The 25,762-nt window shown below is 35.8% G+C and overlaps 2 protein-coding genes across 4 annotated transcripts in view; both read left to right on the top strand.

Moving 5' to 3' along the window:
• ATM (ATM serine/threonine kinase) overlaps nucleotides 1-25,762 on the top strand; it is a gene marked incomplete at its 5' end in the record, with an annotated part of 136,818 nt that overhangs the window by 82,958 nt on the left and 28,098 nt on the right. For 2 of the 3 annotated variants that reach the window (XM_079708598.1, XM_079708599.1), the window contains 12 exons: nucleotides 8,375-8,462; nucleotides 10,578-10,733; nucleotides 13,914-14,001; nucleotides 16,005-16,093; nucleotides 16,193-16,295; nucleotides 17,200-17,348; nucleotides 18,726-18,830; nucleotides 20,094-20,213; nucleotides 22,625-22,859; nucleotides 23,356-23,523; nucleotides 24,614-24,727; nucleotides 25,518-25,735. In XM_079708598.1, coding sequence (XP_079564724.1) covers nucleotides 8,375-8,462; nucleotides 10,578-10,733; nucleotides 13,914-14,001; nucleotides 16,005-16,093; nucleotides 16,193-16,295; nucleotides 17,200-17,348; nucleotides 18,726-18,830; nucleotides 20,094-20,213; nucleotides 22,625-22,859; nucleotides 23,356-23,523; nucleotides 24,614-24,727; nucleotides 25,518-25,735 — 1,633 coding nt within the window. Of the gene's footprint in view, nucleotides 1-8,374; nucleotides 8,463-10,577; nucleotides 10,734-13,892; nucleotides 14,002-16,004; nucleotides 16,094-16,192; nucleotides 16,296-17,199; nucleotides 17,349-18,725; nucleotides 18,831-20,093; nucleotides 20,214-22,624; nucleotides 22,860-23,355; nucleotides 23,524-24,613; nucleotides 24,728-25,517; nucleotides 25,736-25,762 lie in introns of all 3 variants that reach the window. The other variant, XM_079708597.1, reaches the window with a different exon arrangement.
• LOC307055299 (heterogeneous nuclear ribonucleoprotein A1) lies at nucleotides 1,312-5,039 on the top strand. Its single transcript, XM_079707426.1, has one exon. It carries the CDS (start codon nucleotides 2,719-2,721, stop codon nucleotides 3,829-3,831), a length of 1,113 nt encoding a protein of 370 aa, XP_079563552.1. The 5' UTR covers nucleotides 1,312-2,718; the 3' UTR covers nucleotides 3,832-5,039.

Here is a 25,762-nt window from a genome sequence, read left to right as displayed (position 1 = left end):
CTGCTTTGCTTTGTTCTTGCTGTTTCATTTTTATTTTTTCTAATTTTATTTTTTACTCTTTGTTATTTTTCTGCTCCTTTTTGTTTGTTGCCTTTTTTTTTTTTTTTTGCCACACCATGCAGCTTGCAGGGTCTTGGTTCCCAGGCTGGGGGTTGGGCCTGAGCTGCTGTGGTGGAAGTGCCGAGTCCAAACCACTGGACTAACAGAGAACCTCAGACTGCAGGGAATATTAATCGGTGTGAGCTCTCCCGGAGGTCCTCATATCAGCACCAAAACCCAGCTCCACCCAACTGCCTGCAAACTCCAGTGCTAGACACCTCAAGCCAAACAACCAGCAAGAGAGGAACACAGCCCCATCCATCAAAAAAATATGGTACAAAGAAGCAAGGTAAAAACCTACAAGAACAAATAAATGAAGAGGAAATAGGCAACCTATCTGAAAAAGAATTCAGAGTAATGATAGTAAACATGATCCAAAATCTAGGAAATAGAATGGAGGCACAGATCGAGAAAATACAAGAAATGTTTAACAAGGACCTCGAAGAACTAAAGGACAAACAAACAGTGATGAACAACATGATAACTGAAATGAAAAATACACTAGAAGGAATCAGTAGCAGAATAACTTAAGCAGAAGAACGAATAACTGAGTTGGAAAATAGAATGGTGGAATTAACTGCTGAGGAGCAGAATAAGAATGAATGAAGAGAAATGAAGACAGTCTCAGAGACCTCTGGGACAACATTAAATGCACCAGCATGCACATTATAGGGTCCCAGAAGACGAACAGAAAGAGAAAGGGTCTGAGAAAATATTTGAAGAGATTATAGCTGAAAACCATAAAATGGGAAAGGAAATAGCCATCTAAGTCCAGGAAGCACGGAGAGTCCCGTACAGGATAAACCCCAGGAGAAACACATCAAGACACGTATTAATCAACTTAACAAAAACTAAATTCAAAGAAAAAATATTAAAAGCAACAGGGGGAAAGCAACAAACAGTGTACAAGGGAATCCCCTTAAGGTTATCAGCTGATTTTTCATCAGAAACTCTGCAGGGCAGAAGGGAGTTGCAAGATATTTAAAGTGATGAAAGGGAAAAACCTACAACCAGGATTACTCTACCCAGCAAGGATCTCATTCAGATTTGATGGAGAAATCAAAAGCTTTACAGACAAGCAAAAGCTAAGAGAATTCACCACCAAACCAGCTTTACAACAAATGCTAAAGGAGGTTTTCTAAGTGGGAAACACAAGAGAAGAAGACCCACATAAACAAACCCGAAACAATTAAGAAAATGGTAATAGGAACATACATATTGATAATTACTTTGAATGTAAATGGATAAGTGCTCCAACGAAAAGACACAGACTGGCTGAATGGATAAAAAACAAGACCCATATATATGCTGTCTACAAGAGGCTCACTTCAGACCTGGGGACACATACAGACTGAAAGTGAGGGGATGGAAAAAGATATTCCATGCAAATGGAAATCAAAAGAAAGCTGGAGTAGCAATACTCATATCAGATTAAAAAAAGTCTAAAGACTGTTACAAGAGACAAGCAAGGTCACTACATAATGAACAAGGGATCAGTCCAAGAAGAGAATATAACAATTATAAATATTTATGCACCCAACATAGATGCACCTCAGTACATAAGGCAAATGCTAACATCCTTAAAAGGGGAAATTGACAGTAACACAGAAATAGTGGGGAACTTTAATATCCACCTACCCCAATGGACAGATCATCCAGACAGAAAATAAAGAGAGAAACACAAGCTTTAAATGACACAATAGACCAGATAGATTTAATTGATATTTATAGGACATTCCATCCGAAAACAGCAGATTACACCATCTTCTCAAGTGCACACGAATATTCTCCAGGATAGGTCACATCTTGGGTCACATATCAAGCCTCAGTAAATTTAAGAGAATTGAAATCATATCAAGCATGTTTTCCAACCACAACGCTGAGATTAGAAATCAATTATAGGAAAAAAAACACAAACACAAACACATGGAGGCTAAACAATATGCCACTAAATAACCAACAGACCACTGAAGAAATCAAAGAGGAAATCAAAAAATACATAGAAACAAATGACAACAAAAACATGACAACCCAAAACCTATGGGATGTAGCAAAAGCAATTCTAAGAGGGAAGTTTATAGCAATTCAATTTCACCTCAAGAAACAAGAAAAATCTCAAATAAACAATCTAAACTTCCACCTAAAGCAACTAGAGAAAGAAGAACCAAAAAAACCCCAAAGTTCATAGACAGAAAGAAATCATAAAGATCAGAGCAGATGGGACTTCCTGGTCGTCCAGTGCTTAAGACTCCATGCTCCCAATGTGGGGGGCCCAGGTTCAGTCCCTGGTTGGGGAACTAAGATCCCACATACCGCAACTAAGCACACACGCTGCAACGAAGAGCCTGCCCAGCCAAAAGAAAGAAAGAAGGAAAGAAAGGAAAGAAGAAGGAAAGAAGGATAAGAGCAGAAGTAAATGACATAGAAATGAAGAAAACAGTAGGAAAGATCAATAAAACCAGAAGTTGGTTCTTTGAGAAGATAAAATTGATAAACCTTTATTTAGCCAGATTCATCAAGAAAAAAAGGGAGAGGATTCAAATTAATAAAATTAGAAATGAGGTGGACGCCGCCGAGTAAGCATCGTTAACGTCTCCCCCGCCCCCCTCCACTGCCGTCATGTCTAAGTCAGAGTCACCCAAAGAGCCCGAACAGCTGCGGAAGCTCTTCATCGGAGGTTTGAGCTTTGAAACAACCGATGAGAGTCTGAGGAGCCATTTTGAGCAGTGGGGAACGCTCACAGATTGTGTGGTAATGAGGGATCCAAACACCAAACGCTCCAGAGGCTTCGGGTTTGTCACATATGCCACTGTGGAGGAGGTGGATGCGGCCATGAATGCAAGGCCACACAAGGTGGATGGAAGAGTTGTGGAACCAAAGAGGGCTGTCTCAAGAGAAGATTCTCAAAGACCTGGTGCCCACTTAACTGTGAAAAAGATTTTTGTTGGTGGCATTAAAGAAGACACTGAAGAACATCATCTAAGAGATTATTTTGAACAGTATGGGAAAATTGAAGTGATTGAAATCATGACTGATCGAGGCAGTGGCAAAAAGAGAGGCTTTGCTTTCGTAACCTTTGATGACCATGACTCTGTAGACAAGATTGTCATTCAGAAATACCACACTGTGAATGGCCACAACTGTGAAGTAAGGAAAGCCCTATCTAAGCAAGAGATGGCTAGTGCCTCATCCAGCCAAAGAGGTCGAAGTGGTTCTGGAAACTTTGGTGGTGGTCGTGGCGGTGGTTTTGGTGGGAATGACAACTTTGGTCGTGGAGGAAACTTCAGTGGTCGAGGTGGCTTTGGTGGCAGCCGTGGTGGTGGTGGATATGGTGGCAGTGGGGATGGCTATAATGGATTTGGTAATGATGGTGGTTATGGAGGAGGCGGCCCTGGTTACTCTGGAGGAAGCAGAGGCTATGGAAGTGGTGGACAGGGTTATGGAAACCAGGGCAGTGGCTATGGCGGGAGTGACAGCTATAACAACGGAGGAGGCGGAGGCGGCTTTGGCGGTGGTAGTGGAAGCAATTTTGGAGGTGGTGGAAGCTACAATGATTTTGGCAGTTACAACAATCAATCTTCCAATTTTGGACCCATGAAGGGAGGAAACTTTGGAGGCAGAAGTTCTGGCCCCTATGGTGGTGGAGGCCAATACTTTGCCAAACCCCGAAACCAAGGTGGCTATGGTGGTTCCAGCAGCAGCAGTAGCTATGGCAGTGGCAGAAGGTTTTGATTACTGCCAGGAAACAAAGCTTAGCAGGAGAGGAGAGCCAGAGAAGTGACAGGGAAGCTACAGGTTACAACAGATTTGTGAACTCAGCCAAGCACAGTGGTGGCAGGGCCTAGCTGCTACAAAGAAGACATGTTTTAGACAATACTCATGTGTATGGGCAAAACTCGAGGACTGTATTTGTGACTAATTGTATAACAGGTTATTTTAGTTTCTGTTCTGTGGAAAGTGTAAAGCATTCCAACAAAGGGTTTTAATGTAGATTTTTTTTTTTTTTTTTTTTTTTTTTTTGCACCCATGCTGTTGATTGCTAAATGTAATAGTCTGATCATGACGCTGAATAAATGTGTCTTTTTTTTAAATGTGCTGTGTAAAGTTAGTCTACTCTGAAGCCATTTTGGTAAACTACCCCAACAGTGTGAAGTTAGAGTTCCTTCAGGGTGATGCCAGGTTCCATTCAAAATTTATTTACAACCTGCTTTGGTGGAGAAGCTACTGTCTTCCGAAACCTTGGTGTAGTTGAACTGACAGTTCCTGCGTTGTGACCTGGAGTTCACCGTGAAAAGGGTCACCCAAGCCAAGTGATGGAGTTTTTTGATTATTAATATATGATTGTTGGCATATCCTATGCAATATATCTAAATTGGATTATGGTACCAGATATGGATGGGAATGAAGCTTGTGTATCATCCATTATCATGTGTAATAAATAAACAATTTAATACCCTCTTAAAAAAAAAAAAAAAAAATTAGAAATGAAAAAGGAGAAATTACAAGTGACACTGCAGATATACAAAGGATCATAAGTGACTACTACAAGCAACCGTATGCCAATAAAATGGACAACCTGGGAGAAATGGACAGATTTTTAGCAAGGTATGAGCTTCCAAGACTGAACCAGGAAGAAATAGAAAATATAAACAGATCAATCACAAGTAATGAAATTGAAACTGTAATTAAAATCTTCCAACAAACAAAAGTCCAGGACCAGATGGCTTCACGGGTAAATTCTATCAAACATTTAGAGGAAGCTAACACTTGTCCTTCTCAAACTCTTCCAAAAAATTGCAGAGGGAGGAACACTCCCAAACTCATTCTACAAGGCCACCATCACCCTGATACCAAAACCAGACAAAGATATCACATGAAAAGAAAATTAAAGGCCAATATCACTGATGAACATAGATGCAGAAATCCTGAACAAAATACTAGCAAACAGAATCCAATCCACTTTTAAAGTATTATACCCCATGATCAAGTGGGATTTCCCCCAGGGATGCAAGGATTCTTCAGTATACACAAATCAATAAATGTGATACACCATATTAACAAATTAAAGCATAAAAATCATATGATCATCTCAGTAGATGCAGAAAAAAGATTTTGACAAAATGCAACACCCATTTATGATTAAAATTCTAGAAAGTGGGCAGAGAGGGAACCTACCTCAACATAATAAAGGCCATATACGACAAACCCACAGCAAACATCAAGCTCAGTGGGGAAAAACTGAAAGCGTTTCCTCTGAGGTCAGGGACAAGGCAAGTATGTCCACTCTCACCAGTGTTATTCCACATAGTATTGGAAGTCTTAGCCACGGCAATCAGAGAAGTAAAAGAAATAACAGGAACACAAATTTGAAAAGAATAAGTAAAACTGTCACTGTTTGCAAATGACATGATACATAGAAAATCCTGAAGATGCTATCAGAAAACTACTAGACCTAATCAATGAATTTGGTAAAGTTGCAGGATATAAAGTTAATACACAGAAATCTCTTGAATTCATACACTAACAACGAAAGATCAGAAAGAGAAATTAAGACAACAATCCCTTTTACAGTTGCAACAAAAAGAATAAAATACTTAGGAATAAACCTACCTAAGGAGGCAAAAGATCTGTACTCAGAAAACAATAAAACACTGATGAAAGAAATCACAGATGACACAAACAGATGGAGAGATATACCATGCTCTTGGATTGGAAGAGTCAATATTATGAAAATGATTATACTACCCAAAGCAATCTGTAGGTTCAATGCAATCCCTATCAAATTACCAATGGCATTTTTCACAGAATTAGAACAAAAAATTTTACAATTGATTTGTATGGAAACACAAAAGGCCATGAATAGCCAAAGCAATCTTGTTTTTTTTTTTTCTTTTTTTTCCTCTCTCTCTCTTTCATTGAGGCACTCGGGCTCCAGGGCACGTGGGCTCTGTAGTTGTGACATGCAGGCTCCAGAGCACATGAGCTCTGTAGTTTGTGGCATGGGGCTTAGTTGCCTTGCTGCATGTGGGATCCCAGTTCCCTAACCAGGGATCAAACCCACATCCCCTGCATTGGAAGGTGGATTCTTTACCACTGGACCACCAGAGAATTCCCTAGCCAAAGCACTCTTGAGTAAGAAAGACAGAGCTGGAGGAATCATGCTCCCTGGCTTCCAACTATACTACAAAGCTACAGTAATCAAGACAGTATGGTACTGGCACAAAAACAGAAATATAGATCAATGGTACAGGGTAGAAAGCCCAGAGATAAACCCACGCCACCTATGGTCACCTAATCCATGACAAAGGAGGCAAGAATATACAATGGAGAAAAGACAGTCTCTTCAATAAGTGATGCTTGGAAAACTGTACAACTACAACTAAAAGAATGAAATTAGAACACTCTCTGACACTATACACAAAAATAAACTCAAAATGGATTAAAGACCTAAATGTAAGACCAGACACTATAAAAGTCTTAGAGGAAAACATAGGAAGAACACTCCGACATAAATCACAGCAATATCTCTTTTGACCCACCTCCTAGAGTAATGAAAATATAAACAAAAATAAACAAATGGGAACTGAAGTTAAAAGTTTTGCACAGGAAAGGAAACCATAAACAAGTGAAAAAGACAACATGAGAATGGGAGAAAATGTTTGCAAATGAAATAACTGACAAAGGATTAACCTCCGAAATATACAAGCAGCTCATGCAGCTCAATATCAAAACGGTGAACAACCCAATCAAAAAATGGGTGGAAAACCTAAATAGACATTTCTCCAAAGAAGACATACAGATGGTCAAGAGGTATGTGAAAAGATGCTCAGCATCACTACTTATTAGAGAAATGCAATAAACACTACAATGAGGTATATCACCTCACACTGGTCAGAATGGCCATCGTCACAAAATCTACAAACAATAAATCTTGAAGAGGGTGTGGAGAAAAGGGAACCCTCTTGCCTCGTTGGTGGGAATGTAAATTGATACAGCCACTGTGGAGAACAGTATGGAGGTTCCTTAAAAAACTAAAAATAGAACTACCATATGACCCAGCAATCCCACTACTGGGCATATACCTTGAGAAAACTATAATTCAAAAAGACACATGTACCCCAATGTTCATTGCAACACTATTTATAATAGCCAGGACATGGAAGCAGCATGAATGTCTATCGACAGATGAGTAGATAAAGATGTGGTACATATATACAATGGAATATTATTCAGCCATAAAAAGGAACCAAATTGGGTCATTTGTAGATATGTGGATGGACCTAGAGTCTGTCATATAGAGTGAAGTAAGTCAGAAAGAGAAAAACAGATACTGTGTATTAATGCATATATGTGGAATCTAGCAAAATGGTACAAATGGACCTATTTGTAAGGCAGGAATAGAGACGCAGACAGAGAGAATGGACACATGGACACAGATGGGGAAGTGGAGGGTGGGATGAATTGGGAGATTAGGATTGACATATGTACACCACCATGTGTAAAATAGATAGCTAGTGGGAACCTACTGTGTAGCACAGGGAGGTCAGCTCGGTACTCTGTGATGACCTAGATGGGTGGGTTGGGGGGGTTTCTGCAGGAGGTCCAAGAGGGAGGGGATATACATATACATATAGCTGATTCCCTTTGTTGTACAGCAGAAACTAACGCAACATTGCAAAGCAGTTATACTCCAATAAAAAAAAAAAAAGCTTCTGGGCTTCCCTGGTGGTGCAGTGGTTGAGAGTCCACCTGCCGATGCAGGGGACATGGGTTTGTGCCCCGGTCCAGGAGGATCGCACATGCCACGGAGCAACTGGGGCCATGAGCCATGGCCGCTGGGCCTGCGCGTCCGGAACCTGTGCTCCGCAATGGGAGGGGCCGCAACAGTGAGGGACCCGCGTACCGCCAAAAAAAAAAAAAAAAAAAAAAAAAAGTTTCTTAGGCTAGTTGGTGAGTTCTGTGTGGTCACAAATAGTCTTTGTAATATGGTTGTATATTGAGCTCCTAGTACATTGAAAAATCCTAGGTAAATAGTTTTTGAATCAATGAATTAGTCCTCTTCAGAAATAAAATATAAATTACTATTAAATTCTCAGTTTTTTTAAGCTCAGTAGTTTCTTTTAAAAGAAAAAGAAATGCCATTAAATTCTGTTTATTGAAAACCAATTTTGTGCCAGAACCTTATAGTGTAGAGGAAGACAGATACACAAACAAAAGGGAGAAAGTGCTTAAACAAGTCTGCCTGGGACTGAGAGGACATATCTTTGTTTGTCAGAGTCAGAGCACTTCTTCCGATGCCATTTGGATAAAAAATCACAAAGAACAATGCTTGCTGTTGTGGACTACATGAGGAGACAAAAGAGGTAATGTAACTATTGGTTCTTGAGTTGGGAATTTAGAAGTGTAACTTGTTATTGCTGGCTGAATTTTAACATGATTCTTTGAGGTAATGCTACTGCAAGTTGCTGTATTTAATATGTGTGATGCTTATATCTCCTTGTAATGATCCATATTTAGGGTGGCACTTTGGTGAAATCAGTGTCAGGAACTCTGAATTCTTTTTCTTTTTTATGGAAGTATAGTTGATTTACAATATTGTGTTAGTTTCAGGTGTTCAGCAAAGTGATTCAGTTATATATATGTTTTTTTTCAGATTATTTTCCTTTATGGGTTATTACAAAATAAATTACAAGACATTGAATACTGTAGGAACTCTGACCCCCAATTGTAATAGTAACAGTGTTATCTTTGCTAACTCATTCAGTCTTTGGAGGCTTTAGTTTATTTCATTTACAGTGAAGGAAAGGAGTAAGTGATTTTCCAGGTTACTTTTAGTTGCATTACTCCTCTTTTAACGTTTCTCTTTACATTTTGTCTCAGAAGTAGCTAGAGTTATGTAAAAAGCTCCTGCATGTATCTTTATTATGAAACATAAGTTTCTTTACTGTGTACCATGGTCTTCAAAATCTGTGGTTCTGTATAGTGATGCTGTGCTATAGCAGTGTTTATTTTCTCAATTGCTTTATAATATAGTATTTTTGTTCCTATTATTTCTCTTGAGATTTTTAACAGTGAGTGCAGCAATTTCTAGAGAGGATGGTCTGACTGATCTGTACTGCTCCAGAGTTGACCAGAACTTTGAAGAAATAATGTAGTAGGTCTAAATAATGTAATAGGTAGTCACTGATGTCTCATTAGTTTGTTTGGTGGTAGTGGCAGTGGTTGATAAAAATGGGAGGGAATGGTAGGGGAAAACTGAAAAATTGTTTAACGTAAATGCATTTACATCTTAAAAATGAACTCTTCTATATCCCCCTCATTCCTTTCCATCCCACTCTTAGAAAAAGAAGTGTTAGGCCTTTCAGGGTTTGTGTTTCTGGTTAGACAGTTACTGCTTCACCATATTGTTTTGTATTGAATCCTCTTGTGAGAAAGCCCATAAGAAGCTTTAACTATAGCTGGAAACATGTCTTTTCTCAGTGTTGGGAGGCAGTTTCACCTCTGAATCATTCATTTTTTATTTATCATTGAGTTAGAATGGTATTGACATTAGTTGGCCTTGGAGAAGATAACGTTTCTCAACATTAAGTTGTTATTCCAAATACGACCTTGAAGAAGATTCCTTGAGAGAATATGACTGGGACATAGAATAAAGGGTAAGGACCTGAGTTCAGGTTCACGTTTCTCAGAACAGCTACAATTAAGTCTTGGCTATGTGATAGGCACTTTATTCACCAGCTTTGTAAGCATTATTTACTCATTACAACTATTCTCTGAGGTATATATTGTTTCTGCATTTTACAAATGAAGAAATTGAGCCTTAAGAAGATAAGTTGCCAAAATTCATACAGCTTGTAGTAGGTGAACCAGCTGGATTTGAACCTAGCTAGAGTATCCTACGTTAATACCAGTGCTCTTAACCACTCCATGTCACATCTCTGTAATGTTTGTTTTGAAAAAGATAATATAATGGTCCCTTCCAGTTATGGCCTACTGTTATCACAGTGGAAGATATTTTTAAAATAACCTCAACCTAGGCAACTAAGAAGAAAATTAACTGCAATAGGAAAGACATGTAAATGTATCTTAGAAGAAACAATATTTTCATTGAATTGGCCATTTAAAAACACTCGTGTATGTATTATTAGTTATTCTTTATAGCCTATGCTTAGCCCATGGTCGATGGATCCCTCAGTGGAGGGCATATGTGAACCCCAAATTTGTATGGGATGATGGTTCATAGCTTTCATCAGACTTTCTAAGAGGTGTGTGATCCAAAAAGAGTGACGGAGCTCTTCAGCTATGTTATCTTAGATGTTCATAGTTATATATTGAGGGTATGTTGTTTTTGGTTATTTAAATATAATTTTCTTTTTAACTAGCACTTGCTACCATTGGATTCTATATCAACATACTTTTCTTTTGGCATTTAAGTTAAAGAAATGGACATGACTAGATATTTAAATTTTTTTCTTTAGACCTTCTTCAGGAACAGTTTTTGATGATGCTTTCTGGCTGGAATTGAATTATCTAGAGGTTGCCAAGGTAGCTCAGTCTTGTGCTGCTCATTTTACAGCATTGCTCTATGCAGAAATCTATGCAGATAAGAAGAACATGGACGATCAAGAGAAAAGGTAATGGAATTTGGAAGTTTTTGTTTGTAAAATTGGTGTTGACATTGTTTCATTAAAGGTATATATTAAACATTTGTTTTACTGCCACTCCCATTTAAAAGATATTTTAGATAGACGTTATCAACCTTTTAAAGAGAAATGATAATAAAAAATTTTTTAAAGAAATAAGCAATTCTCTGAAATAGAGATGTTTATTACTTAAGAATTATAAAAATTATACACATAGCAAGCTCCTGGGGGACAGAGATCATCCTTATTTTCCTCTGTATTCCCCATAGTAACTAGCATTAGGAACTTAATATAAGTGATCAATAATTACTTTTCAAATGGTTGAGTGATTCCCTAACTTCAATTAAATTGTTTACCACTATTCCTTCAGTTTATTGAAGATACATTTTACTTATTGACTAGAAGTAATGTAACTGATTGCTTTCTGTGACTAAATCACTTTATTATTTTATCTACCCGTATTTCTACTACTTTAATTTGCTTTTCCTCTGAGTTAGAACTTTCATAAAAGTCTAACAAGTATCCTAGATAATAGGGAAAAGCAAAAAATAGCCAGGAAAGTCAAAGAGTAAAAAATATACAGTTTATTGTCCCAACTGCCCTCCTCAAATCTTTATTTCAAATAGCTTAGTGTTTATTTTTATAGTTATCCTCACTTTTCCACCACAAAATCACTCATATTACAAAATCAGCAAAGAGATGTTATATTGATGCATTTCTTATGCTTGCTACTTATAATTTCTACTTTGGATTGTCATTAAGCTAGAAGCAGTATGGTTTTTGGACTGTGGAAAACCAGGAACCGGAATTCAGAGCCTAATTCAAATATAATTAACTTAGTAGACTTGGACTGATTTCTTAACTCTCTGGTTTGTTTTAATTTCTACTTTTCAATTGAAAACAATTAAAAATCTACAATATGTAGATCATTTTTATAATGTATAAGTGATATGTTTACGATCACGTAGACTTTGTACAAAGACAAGTATTGATACGTTGTCCTTTAAGTATGAAATGAGTAAGAAATTGATTTTTGCCTACTCTTGATCTTAAAAATTTGGCAAAAGTCCTGCATACTTAGGAGTAGTAGTTTTAATCTGAATGTGCCTTGGTATCTTGGTTCCATAGAATAATATTTTTTACTAATCAGGAGTGAATAACTGAGCTCTTATTTGAGTATAAATAAAAGCTCTTTTAATTTGAGGAAAGGTGATCATATAGAATGTGGCACATTTTTGCAAAATTGCTTGTTTAACAAGCAGGAGTGCCTGGATTTTATTTTGGTTAACTTTAGGGGAAAAGTGCTTGACAAGTGGGGCTTGCTGTTTGCTTTGACAGTCTGATTTTGATTTTTTTTTTTTCAGATGCCTGATGGGAAGGGGAGGGCAAACAGACATAAAGTGTATAGAGAGGGTAGGGAATGCTAATTTTCTTCAGTGACTCAGGTGAACTGAGACTTTTATACATCTAAAGTGATCAGGAAAAGTATAAAAGCAAAATACAGATCAACAGTTTACAAACACTGTCAGGTCAAAAAAATGAATTACTCTCTTAGGTTTTCTATTCGAGTTAGTTAATAGCAAAATGCCTTATACTAGGTATTCAGGAATACATACAGAGTTTTATTTGTTAACTTGCTCCTGAGAAAGTATGAGCCTTCAAAGTTCGTATCCATAATTTTTTTTAGAAAGAAGTCAAAACTCCTTCAAACAGGATTTAGACAACCGGTCGTAGTTCACACCTCAGTCATTTTAATATTCCTGATACCTAAGGCAATGCCTGACAGAAGTCCTGGCAACTCTGCTTTTTGCCTAGATGAGTTGTAGCTCTAGACTCAAAATCATAGACTCTAATACTGTTGTTCGTACTTTCCAAGTTTCTCCTCTAAAAACTTTTTTCTGCATAACTTACCAATAAGGAAAATATATGGAATATTTACATATAAAGGTTATAAAGCAAAATAGAATGTTGTCAGTGCCATTTTGTCAGTGGGTCTCCTCTATCCCATCCCTCTGTGCTCCTCCAAGAAGTAAATGTTATCTCGTGTTTTGTGTTGCTCATTTGTTTGGATGATACTGTTTTCATGTGAGTAGAAACCCATAAATATAGTTTAGTTTCCTTATTTTTAAGCTTCCTAAGAAGTTATATGTGTGCTTTCCTACAACTTGTCTTTTTCCCTCAGTTTTTTGGTAAGATTTGTCTATGTTGTGTGTTGCTGTGGTTCATTAATTTGTCACTGCCACATAATATACCAGTGGGAGAATATGCCACAATTCATTTAACCATTCCCCTGTTAATGATAGGTGTAGAATTATTGGGTTGCAGGGTATACAAATTTTCAGTCTTATAAGATAGTGCCAAATTGGTTTTTAAAGTGGTTTTACCAACTCAGAAATGTAGTTCATGAAGAAGTGGCTCAGTAGGAAGCTTTACATTTGAAGAAGGGATTCAAACTACCACTATTTCTAGTTTGAGTAAAAAAAAGTAAAGAAGAAACTGAAATAAGTATAGGTAAATAATAGAGATAACATCACTTATGATAGTATTTATTTTATACATTGGATTATTATTGTCATAAACACTATAGCTGGCATGGTTTTAGAATTGAAATTAGTTATAGGACTGAGTATCATATGCATACGTAAAGCTGAGGCCTTGGAGTAGAGAAATCTGAATTCTAATTCTGACTATCACTTATTAGTTTTATTACCTTGGGTGTTACTGATCCACTTCCTTTTTAACACTTAATATTGTCAGACTTCTTAATTTTTGCCAAATTATCAAGTGTTAAGTGGTGTCTCAAGTGTGGTCCTAATTTGTGTGCCTGTGTTTATTAATGGGGTTAAACTTCAGGTAAAACCACTGACAGAACATTTAGGAATTGAACTCAGGGGCTTCTGCTCTATTTTTAAGCTCTGTAAATAAGCATATTTTGGCATATAGCCTTCCCATAAACGAGACTGTCATTAAAATGTAATTCTCATTCAAAGAATTAATACTAACAAATTCCTTTTTTATTCTAGGCCTAACTGGTATTGTTTTTAAATATAAATGGTTCATTATATTTTATTTGTAATCTGTTAGTTTTTTCTGTCAAAGTGTATGGTATATGTATTAGCAAGCTTCAGAATAGTATATTCCCATTAAAAGAGGTGCTCTTGTGACAAACAGAAGTCTTACGTTTGAAGAAGGAAGCCAGAGTACAACTATTTCCAGTTTGAGTGAAAAAAGTAAGGAAGAAACTGGAATAAGTTTACAGGTAAATATTATTGACCTTATTATAAGTGATAATATTTGTTTTATACTTTGGACTATTATTTTGTTATAAAGACTATATAGATTTGATTTGTCATTCGATTTTCAAACTGAAGTTACCTTTTTGGACTGTCATATACGTAAATTCATGGTTTGAGGCTTAGGCCTTGGAGTAGACAAACTTGAGTTATAACCCTGACTCAACCACTTAGTTGTGTAATCTTGCACAAATTACTTAACCTTTCCAACCTTGAGTTCCTTTATCTGAAAGATGGAAGTAAAACCACCTATCACATAGGGTGAATTTATACCATGTATTTTCTGCTACAGTACTCTGTTCATTTTTCTTTGTAGCACGTAACATTTATAATTATATTTTTGTTTGTTTACTTGTTTATTGTATGTCACATCCCAGGGCAGATTGCTTCTTCTGTAAATTTTTTAATGTTTACTCTTAAATTGACCCATTCTTACTGAATTTCTTTGGTCACCTAATTCCTCTAAAATGAGTTTCATCTCCTTCAGTTTGCTTAAACCTCTGATGTTCTCTTTTCTGTCTTTTGTTTGTCTCTCCTCCTACTTCTTGGACAAGATAGGGGACATTATAGCAAGTCCCACCACATCCCACTGTCAAACATAGAAATCTCCCTGCATCTGCTGCCATTGTAATCTTTCCTCTTGTTAAAGCAGAGAAAGTTTCTTCTTCTGTCCTTCTTTCTGTGCTTTGTTTTTCATCAACTCTCTCTCAGGAACATTTTTTTTTATTGTGTAGTGCTCCTTCTCAACATATTCAAATTTTCAAACTCTTATTAAAAACATTCTCCTTCAAACAGACACAAAATCATTTCCCTTTTCCCTATGTTCTCTTAAAGGTGACATCTTTTTTTTCTCCCTTTCCATCACAGCCAAACCTTGTGAAAAAGTTGTCTGTTTTTCCTGTCTCCATTTCCTTCCTTTTACTCTCTCCACTGAATAGCACTTGCTAATGTCACTCATAAACTTCATGTTACTAAGTCTAGCGGTCACCTTTCATTCAACTTCTTCCTTAATGTTTCATCAACACTTAACACCATCAACCATGCCTTACTTGAAATATGTTCTATCTACCTTTTTGATACCATTCTCCTGATTTTTCTCTTTCCTTTTTTTTGCTTCTTTATAGTCTTAGCCTCTTCTCTGAGTTTTTGGAGTATCTCCTGTGCTTCAGGCACTGTGCTAGGCTTCTGAACTGAATGTTCCAATACTGAGGGCTTGATTTCATGTTTATGAATAGAAACAGTTTGATTAGAATAATAGAATTATGCCAATATCAATTTGTGTTTAGAAAGTATTTCCTGGAGCAAGTACCATTAAAAGAATTAAATTGCTTGATCAATTTTCTCTGCAATGCAGTTTCTAATTTTCTGTTTTCTTTTTCCTTTTTTTCTTTCTGTTTTGTTTGCTATTTTCATTTTTATTTTACTGAGATTATTTTAAGCAGAATCAATTCTTTCCTAAGTAAATTGTATAACAAAGTTTTGAGTCATCAAACCAATCTTTATCCATATCACATTTTACCAATTATAACATAGTGCAACTTTAAATTTTCTCTCAAAGAAAACCTTTACAGCTTGTATTTTTACCAAATTCAGTTTTCAAGAGTCAGACTTTGCAGGACTTCATTTTCCCATGTACAGTTTTAGCTGTTGACAGGATTGTTTGCTTTTGTTTTTATGATTATTTTTGCATGTGTTAGAAGCCTGTTGGGTTGGGATTTATTTCTTATCTAATTCACTAAATCGTGAGCAATTCTTCTCAGGTAGTCTGCAGTCATTCTGTTGTCTGGGATCAGTTTGTTGTGTTGCTGATCAGTATCTTTAGTATATATTTAAATATCATTATATTTTACTTTTATAACATAACATGTAGAATTGGGAGTTACATGATGGTAATGATATAATTTCAAATTTGCTGAATTCATAAACTGATAGTTTTCCCCTCCAATTTTTTTTGTTTCCATGTTTTTAGGATCTGCTCTTAGAAATCTACAGAAGTATAGGAGAGCCAGATAGTCTTTATGGTTGTGGTGGAGGGAAAATATTACAACCCCTTACTAGGTAAATTGCTTTTTTATATATAATGCTATAGTAATTCTGTTATGAAAGAAGTTACATGTATGTAAAACTCAAAAGCATTTAAAAACTCTTTTCTTATAGACTACGAACATATGAACATGAAGCAATGTGGGGGAAAGCCCTAGTAACATATGACCTTGAGACAGCAATCTCCTCCTCAGCTCGCCAGGCAGGAATAATCCAGGTACTTTTTTTTCTGCTTTGGTAAAGCACTAGTAGTGTAGTGCTCAGATTATTTCAGTATGTCAGTGGAATATTTACACAACCAGATAAACTGTAGAGGTAAGACTGAAGGTTCTTTTTCAGGCACTGGGATTAAAACTCAGAGGGATACACAGGTAAATTGGAAAAGTCACTGACCTGAAAGATAGTGTAGATTTGTTGGTCATAATCTTCTTAGCTAACAGTAGAAGACATTTCTTGACTGTATACAATGTGCCCGGTAGTGATTTAAGTCCTTTGTATGGAAAATCTCATGTAAACTATTTCTCATAGTTTGCACTAGAGTTTGTCCCAGGAGTTGTCATTTCTGTTACTGGCTAATATTCCTTAGCCATTCTTTTATCAAATATCAGAGCCCTTTGAGCTCTATCTTTGTGTTTTAGGGGAAACACACAAACAATATTTTGGCATTTTAAGTGATGTTGTGAACTACTAAAATTGTGAAAGTTACCTTTTTTTTTTTTTAAAGAAGATGTTGGGGGTAGGAGTTTTTTTTTTTTTTTTTTCTTTTTCTTTTTTTGCTGTGTTGGGTCTTCTTTTCTGTGCGAGGGCTTTCTCCAGTTGTGGCAAATGGGGGCCACTCTTCATCGTGGTGCGTGAGCCTCTCACTATCATGGCCTCTCTTGTTGCGGAGCACAGGCTCCAGACGCGCAGGCTCAGTAGTTGTGGCTCACGGGCCCAGTTGCTCTGTGGCATGTGGGATACTCCCAGACCAGGGCTTGATCCCGTGTCCCCTGCACTAGCAGGCAGACTCTCAACCACTGTGCCACCAGGGAAGCCCGAAAGTTACTTTTTATGTTTGCTGTTTTTTGTATCTCTAGTATTCTGTTATTTTTGATTCCTTTTTTTTTTGAACTCCTGCATAGGCCTTGCAGAATTTGGGACTCTGCCATATCCTTTCTGTCTATTTAAGGGGATTAGATCATGAAAATAAAGAGTGGTGTGCTGAACTACAGGAACTTCATTACCAAGTAGCATGGAGGAATATGCAGTGGGACCACTGCATTTCTGTCAAGTAAGAAGAATTCAGACATTTTTAATTGCCATTTCTCTAGTTATGAATAATGAACTGTTTTTATCTTGCTCTATGAATGTAGCGGGTGTTGTGTTTTCCTGTTTTGTAGATGCTGTAAGCTAAATGCTTAAATAATACAGCAGGATGCAGTAAATATACGTAGGGCTGAATTGCACTCTCTTCTTATACTAGGGCAGCTTCCCCTCCACCCTCAAGATATTTTTGAAAATAGAAATATAAAAATTATTTTCTCATGAGAATCTTATTCACTTATTGTTTATAAATCCAAAGAGAACTATAGGCATTTCCCTTCCCACTCCCTGCTGCAAACATTTTATTTAGTTAGATGGCACTTTTATTGGCTGGATGGTACATGAAAGACTGTTTATCTTTATTTGTGAAATATTTTCTTTTATTAAAAAAACACTGCTAAATCACTAGCACGGGAAGAAAACATTTATAACCTACATGTACCATCACCATGTGTTCTGAATGAAAAGCCAAACACCTAATCTAATAAAAGATTGTGTATTTATGTAAAAAGTCTTTTGATGATATAAACCAAAAAATTAAATCATATTAATTGTATGTTTAATCACTTACACAGAAAAAAATTTCATTAATTAGAATGTCTTTCAGATTTCAAACTGTTAGATTGCTGTAAAATTAGAGATATGCACTTGTATTTTAAAAACATTTTACTCTGTGAGCTGATTCCTACTTGCCTCTGTGAATCTCCATATTCTGTTTTTCCCCTTGCATACTATATTTCAGCCATATAGCACTTCTCCATTTTTTTTCCATCAAGCCAGGCTGTTTTTATATCTTCTTTTTCCCCTGTTACCATGAAGGTGGCTACTTGTCATTCAGACATATTCAGATACATCTTTTCTGACTGTCCATTCTAAAATAGCCACCCAGTCATTCTGTTTTGTTACCCTCTTTTACTTTCCTACATATCCTTTGTCGCTGTCCGGTATTTTTCTTATTTATTGTCCATCTGCAAACCAGAGCATAAACTCCATGAGAATGGGGACCTGATCTGACTTGTCCACTAATGGATCCCCTGCATCTAGAACCTGGTGACTAGTGCCTGGCACGTAGTAGGTGTTCATCAAATAAATAAATGAGAATATAACATGTTTAGAGCCAGGAAAAATAGCTGAGAAATTCACTTTTTTCTGCTTGAAGAATTTAAATGATCCACAAAATTCTTTGTAATTCTTACCAAGTTTTCTAGAAATGCATTTTTTAAAATGGAGATATCTTAATTTTAGTTTAAAATTTTGCCTTTTGGTGAAGCTGTTTATGCACACATATCTTAGGAGTCTCTATTTTTAAATGTCTTTTTCTTTTATTTTTAAAATTATTTCACAGCAAAGGCATAGAAGGAACCAGTTACCATGAATCATTGTATAATGCTCTGCAGTCTCTAAGAGATGGGGAATTCTCCACTTTTTATGAGAGTCTCAAATATGCCAGGTATTATAAAAAAAAAAAGTTACTGTATTTTAATATTTAATGTCATGGCTTCTTTTCTGAGAACTTGAAGAATAATTTCAACACAAGGATCTGCACTGGTGAAGGAGTAAGACCTGGTGGCTGTGGTCAGGTTGTTTCCTTGTCATTCCCTTTTCCCCCTTTAAAAAAATTCCCTGTGTAATTAATAATTCATACTAGTCAGTGTTGAAACTCAAAGTAGTGCAAAAGTGGGAGGAAATATTCAACAATTAAGAATTTCATAGCTTTTACATATCTGAGAAATGAGTGCTCAGATGAATTTTATCTTTTGCAAGCATGTTTTCATAAGAATTATGAGTATTCCTGTCTTAATAATTGTTTTCTATACTTCATATTTTAAATTTTTTGTATGAAAAAATTCTTTAATACACACTTGATATGTATATGTACACATATATACACACAAATGTTTATATATATATAACCAATGTTATGTTTCAATTTTTTGTTTTAGATGTAAGAGCATGCTCATGTTAGGTACTTACATAAAGTGTTAAGTTATTTTTTTCTTATGTAATAACTTTTTCTTTGCTTATGTGGTTCAAATATATTCTACTTTTAAAAATAAAATTCCCTTTGGGAGCCCTGATCAGTTATTTACGCAGAACCCTGAAGAAGGTCTTCTTGTTTCCCATTCCTTTGTTTTCTTCCTGGACCAGTGTACTGAGAATTTTAATCTTTTCTCCTCTAGTAGTTATGTGGCATTTACCTCTCTTAACGTTTAGTGTCCTTTTTATAAAATGGTGACTAATGGTCAATACTTAAAGGCTTGTTATGAGGTACAAATGAGATAATGCACAACAAAAAACTATAACAGGCTAAACAAATGTCACACATTTTTTGTTTAACAGTATTTGTGATCTAATAAATCCTGTACTTTATTACAGAAGTAATACTTGCTACCACTTAAGTGCTTATCATGTGGTGGCCACTTTGTTAGGCTTTTTCTGTAGGTATTCTTTAATTTTCAACTGGAAGTGAAAAAACTTGGGTTCAGAGGAATCCAGTAATGTGCCCAAAGCTATTCAGCTATTACTGGCAAAACTGGGATTTAGATCTAGGTCTGTACAGTTCCAAGGCTTACTTTGTTTCCACTACCTTATGCTTGTGCTTGTGAGTGTTAGTATTATTAGGTCCACACCAAGGCCTATAATGGAAAGTCAACTTTTATCTTCCTGCAAACCTCTTCTTAGTTTCTAAGTGTCTTGTCTTTTCTGCCACTAGAGTTAAAGAAGTGGAAGAGTTGTGTAAGGGCAGTCTTGAGTCTGTGTATTCCCTCTACCCCACACTTAGCAGATTGCAGGCCATCGGAGAGCTCGAAAACATTGGGGAGCTTTTCTCAAGGTATGTGATTCAAATGACTGTGTATTCCAAAGTATAACCTTTCTGTTACCAATAGGGACTTTAAAAAATAAAAACTATATAGAGACCAGCCATAGGTTTATTTCCTTTTATCAAGATATAAGTAAATTAACCTAATGAACTGTGATCTTATTAAAATAAACATTTTCTAAAATATTCATTGTAAAACTTCAGGTTTTTAAAATTTAACTTATTGTGTTTTTCTCTTTACAACTTTTTCCCTGTTCAACCCTAGATGAAATTGTTTCCTCATGTTTTTTACCATAGCACATTATACTCCATTCTGTTTTAGTATCACATTGCATTAGTGTCATTTTATGTATACTCTGCCATGCTGTACTAGAAGCTCCCTAAAAATAGGGCTTATTTATTCTTGAATCCTTTGTATCCCTAGTGCTTTTTCCTGGTGACCAATTCTTAGTAAACAGTCAATGTTAATGAATATGGAGTAAGTGTTTAGGGGAGATTGCCTCTTACAGTGGTGAAAAGGAAGTGATCTCACTTTCCAGTGTGCCTGGATCTTTCTCTGCTAGGGAGTTATAAGGAAGAAAGGGAAAGATTGATGAGCTGGTACCAAATACCTATGCTCTAGGATAGCAGTTCGCAAAGTGTGGTATAGAGATCCTGGTTTTCCCAAGATCCATTCAGGAGTTCATGAAATCAAAACTGTTCTTAAAATTATAGCAAAATGTTATCTGGTGTTTTTGCTCTCATTCTCTCATGAGGTATAGTGAAGTTTTGGTGAGGTATCAGAGAATAGCCACAATTATCTGAAAAGACTATTAAAATACTCCTCCCTTTTCCAACTATGTATCTGTATGAGGCTAGATTTTCTTCATATACTTCAGCCAAACATCATAGCACAGCAAACCAAATGCAGAAGCAAAGGTGAGAATTCAACTGTCTCCATTAAGCCAGACATCAGAGAGGTTTGCATAAATGTGAAACAGTGCTCTTCTCACTAAATTTGTTTTGTTTTGGGAAGAATAGTTATTTTTTTATAAAAATTGTTATTTATGATATATGATATATAGTCGATTTACTATTGTTATTTTAAAATAAATTAATACATGTTAGATTTTTCTCAGTTTTAGTTTCTAATAAGGTAAATATTAATAGTATAATCCAATAAACAAAAGCTCTTTGGGGGTCTTCAATAATTTGTAAGAGTGTAAAGTGTTCCTGAGATTAGAAAATTTGAGACCTGCTGCTCTAGGATCATTTTGGGAGGAATTAAAGTTTTGGTTCCTGTGAATTTGTGTTACTGTTTCCTTCTTTATCAAGCAACTAAAAGAGCTTTCATTTCCTAGTCATCACCTTATCATCTTCTTAGTCTCCTTGCTTCATCTTAATTTCTCTTCATATAGTAGGCCTAAAGGATTGGACAGTATTGCTTAGTTTGAACATCTGGGAAGCACTCTGTTCATATAAACTAATTGTATGATATGTGTTTTCTCTTCCTTTAATAAATAGTATTGGTATATGAAACCTTTACCAGATGCCAGCATTTCCTTCATTGGATTATTCTTTCTTTAACAGCTGCCATTTTGCATAGAGTCATGCCCTGTGCCTGGCAGGCACAGTAGATAATGAGTTTATTACATTTCCTTGCTGACTGTCCTTTTTACCACAGGGAACATTGAAGCTGGACTAGAGGTATAGATGTTCTGAATGACAGGCCTGATGAACGTGTTCTCATTTCAGAAGAATGTTAGTTTAGAAGTGCTGCTTTTTGTGAGGTTGAAGAGTATTTTTAAGAAAATCTTGAAAGTATCTATAAAAATATTAAATCACTATGCTGTATACCTGAAACTAGCATAATATTGTAAATCAACAATAACTTCAATTTAAACAAAGAAAGAAAAAATCTTTAAATGTTCATCATCTGTTGGGTTCTCTGCTGACTGACCCTCAGAGGTCTGACCATATTGTAGGGTTCTAAACTATGGTCCTTATTTTGGATTATTTTAGAAGTTCCAGTCATGTTACTGCAAAAATTCCTTTGTGTCCTGCCCCCCAGGGGTGCTTTGTGACCACCTAGAGGGGTGGGATAGGGAGGATGGGAGGGAGATGTAAGAGGGAGGAGGTATGGGGATATATGTATATGTGTAGCTGATTCACTTTGTTATAAAGCAGAAACTAACACAACATTGTAAAGCAATTATATTCCAATAAAGACGTTAAAAAAAAAAAAGAGAGAAAATGTTGGACCAGGTCAAGGGTAGGTAAACTATAGCCCTCAGGCCAAATCCGGCCCACTGCCTGTATTTGTCAGTTAAAAAAAAAAAAATTCCTTTGTGTTTATTAAACCTTAAGTTTCAGAACCCGCATATTAGCAGGGTTTTTTTTTTTTTTTCATTTCTCTTACGTGAATTCTGTGATTTGGCTTTCAGATCAATAACAGATAGGCAGCCCTCTGAAGTATACATTAAGTGGTGGAAACATTCCCAGCTTCTCAAAGACAGTGATTTTAGTTTTCAGGAGCCTATAATGGCTCTACGCACAGTCATTTTGGAGATCTTGATGGAAAAGGAAATGGAAAACTCTCAAAGAGAGTGTCTTAAGGACATTCTCACCAAGCATCTTGTAGAACTCTCTGTATTAGCCCGAACTTTCAAGAACACTCAGGTAATCAGATTTAAAACTATGTCATCTCACCTCTTGACCTTGCCTTTTATTACCCAGAAAATAGAAAGCATAAGTAAAAAAGAAATGTCATTGAGAGACAGAGATTGCTATTAAAACATTGTATAGCATAATTGTTTAAGATTTCCCATTTTGGAATAAGACCTGAGTTTGAGCCTTGACCAAGGTACTCACCTTCTCTAAACCTCAATTGCCTGGTTTAAAAAATGAGAAGTTACCTAACTTACTCATTGTATTTATAACAAGTTAGCAATTTTATATACTGTGTATAAACACACATAATTATATATATGTCTTTATATAAAGAGAAAAACAGGCCGACATTGGGCCTGGGGAAGGCAATCAGAGATGCACTTAAGACAGTCCTGACAAATAGTCAAGTCCTCAGTGAATGGTAGTAACTGCTTTTATTAGTAGTAGTAGTGGTAGTATTAGTAATAGTAAAAGTATTTATTATTATTTGTCATTTTCATTTCAGCTTCCTGAAAGGGCAATATTTCAAATTAAACAGTATAATTCAGCTAGTTGTGGAGTCTCTGAGTGGCAGCTGGAGGAAGCACAAGTATTCTGGGCAAAAAAGGAACAGAGTCTTGCCCTGAGTATTCTCAAGCAAATGATCAAGAAGCTGGATGCCAGTTGTACAGAGGTTCACTTTTTTCTATTGGCCAAATTCGTATTTTACAGTTATAAGAAAAATTACTGTTCATTAAGATATTTAAAATAAAATTTAAAGTAATTACCAATTTTATTAAAGCTTTTATTAAAGCTTTGACCCATGAACAAGAAATTGTTAAAAGGAGTCTTGAAAATTAATATTTGTAAAAGAAGTTTAGAAAGTATTCATTTTTCCTATTTATAGCATTTCTATCAGTCCATCTTGTTGTCGGTTAGTCTATCCCAGTGATAAGCCTCAGTTTTTTAAACTTTCTACAGTATGTGGGAAACAGAGATGCAATAGATACTATAAATTTGAAATGACAAAAAAAATGGAAGAGGAAATGCATGAGAGAACAAAACTTTTAGAAAAAAGCAAGTTGGAATAATTGGGTTGTTAATCCAAAGACCTTGAAAACATCATGTCTAATATTTTATCTAACATTACCTATATTAGTTATTATAAACTTGGTTGCTTCTTCAACTCCATCTCCAGCATATGATGGGCAAAGTAGCAGCATTTGTAGGAATCATGAAGTGTTTTAAAGGTTTGGACACAATGATGTCCCTCTGACATAAACCTACTTGGTGAATATCAACTTTTTGTACTTTTGGATAATGGAAACTTATCTTACATCCTTCATCACTAGAGAATTCATCATTATACCAAAACCCTGGGAACTCGTATGATATGATGTTTAAATATTGCTTAACAATGTGGACTCCAGGGAGTTACCTACCCTCTTTGACCTCAGTTGTAGTTTTCTAATTAAGGATAACAATAGTACTTATTTCAGAGGGTTCTTTTGAGGATTAAATGAGTTACTATACATAAAGCTGGTAGAAATGCCTAGCATATGAAAGTACTCAATAAATGTGAGTTGCTCCAATAATAGTAATAATAATAAACAGTAGAGAATGATTATTTTATAAACCTACATATTTGGAATTACTAAAATAGTTGTAAGGTAAAAGCAAATGAGGAAAGACATTTTTAACCTGCTTTTTTCCCCCTACGTGGAAGATTCTTTTATATAGTCATGATAATGAATTACATTTTAAGATTTTGCTTTCATATACAGAATGATCCCAACCTGAAACTAATATACACAGAATGTCTGAGGGTTTGTGGCACCTGGTTAGCAGAAACTTGCTTAGAAAATCCTGCAGTCATCATGCAGACGTATCTAGAAAAGGTAAGATTTTTGAGCAGCCCTTAAGAGAGTTGTTTAGCATGAACACATTTGATCTTTTTATTGGAGTCAGATGTATTTCAAATGCAAATAAAAGTATGATTTCACTTTCCTAAATATCATTACTGTTGTATCTCTGTATACTCTTCAGGGCAGAATGAAACAGATTTCACTTTTCTAAATATTATTACTGTTGTAGCTCTGTATACTCCTCAGGGCAGAATGAAACAATGTTACAAAAGAAGGAGCATGTTTGGAAAGTAAGCCCAAATGTGTCTTCTCTCTACCCCCATCACCAGCTACTCTTTAAACTACTCTGGTTCTAAGCTAAGTTTCTGATAATTTCTCCATTTACTTATTTGTAAAAATAGCTGATTAAGGAATATGCAAGTCAACCTTTATTATTCATTTGTACCCCAACGCTACAAGTAGGACTGGGACTCCAGTGCTACTACCACTTTTGACCTTCCTGTTTCTCCCTTTTATTTAGTTTAGCTAATTTTAGAAATAGCTACTTCACTTAAATAAATGAACATGAAAAGCATAATATGATTTTTTTTTAATTTTATAGTTTTTTGTTTTTGCACTGTTCTTTGCAAATATTAGCTATTTTGGTTATTTCTGCCATGTCAGAGTTGTTTTGCAAAGTCAAGAAAATACTGTACTTCATATAATTGAGCTTATATACATATATATAAATTAAACTTTAGTGTGGATATTTCTTTGATCTGAGTAATTCTTTAGATGTATTTAGTATCTAAATATAATATAAATGGATTGTTTTTTCTTGAAGGCAGTAGAAGTTGCTGGAAATTATGATGGAGAAAGCAATGATGGGCTCAGAAATGGAAAAATGAAGGCATTTCTCTCATTAGCACGGTTCTCAGATACTCAGTACCAAAGAATTGAAAACTACATGAAATCGTCAGAATTTGAAAACAAGCAAGCTCTCCTGAAAAGAGCTAAAGAGGAAGTTGGCCTTCTTAGGGAACATAAAATTCAGACCAACAGGTAACTAGGGGTCTACAAGTGACAAGA

This window comes from Hyperoodon ampullatus (genome assembly GCF_949752795.1).
Source record: "Hyperoodon ampullatus genome assembly, chromosome: 7".
Lineage (NCBI taxonomy): Eukaryota > Metazoa > Chordata > Mammalia > Artiodactyla > Ziphiidae > Hyperoodon > Hyperoodon ampullatus.
The sequence above is the reverse complement of the archived record's forward strand: the minus strand, read 5'-3'. Positions and strand labels throughout refer to the sequence as shown.

Coding starts and splice junctions, on each gene's coding strand:
- LOC307055299 (XM_079707426.1), top strand. CDS start 2,719: ATGTCTAAGTCAGAGTCACCCAAAGAGCCCGAACAGCTGCGGAAGCTC.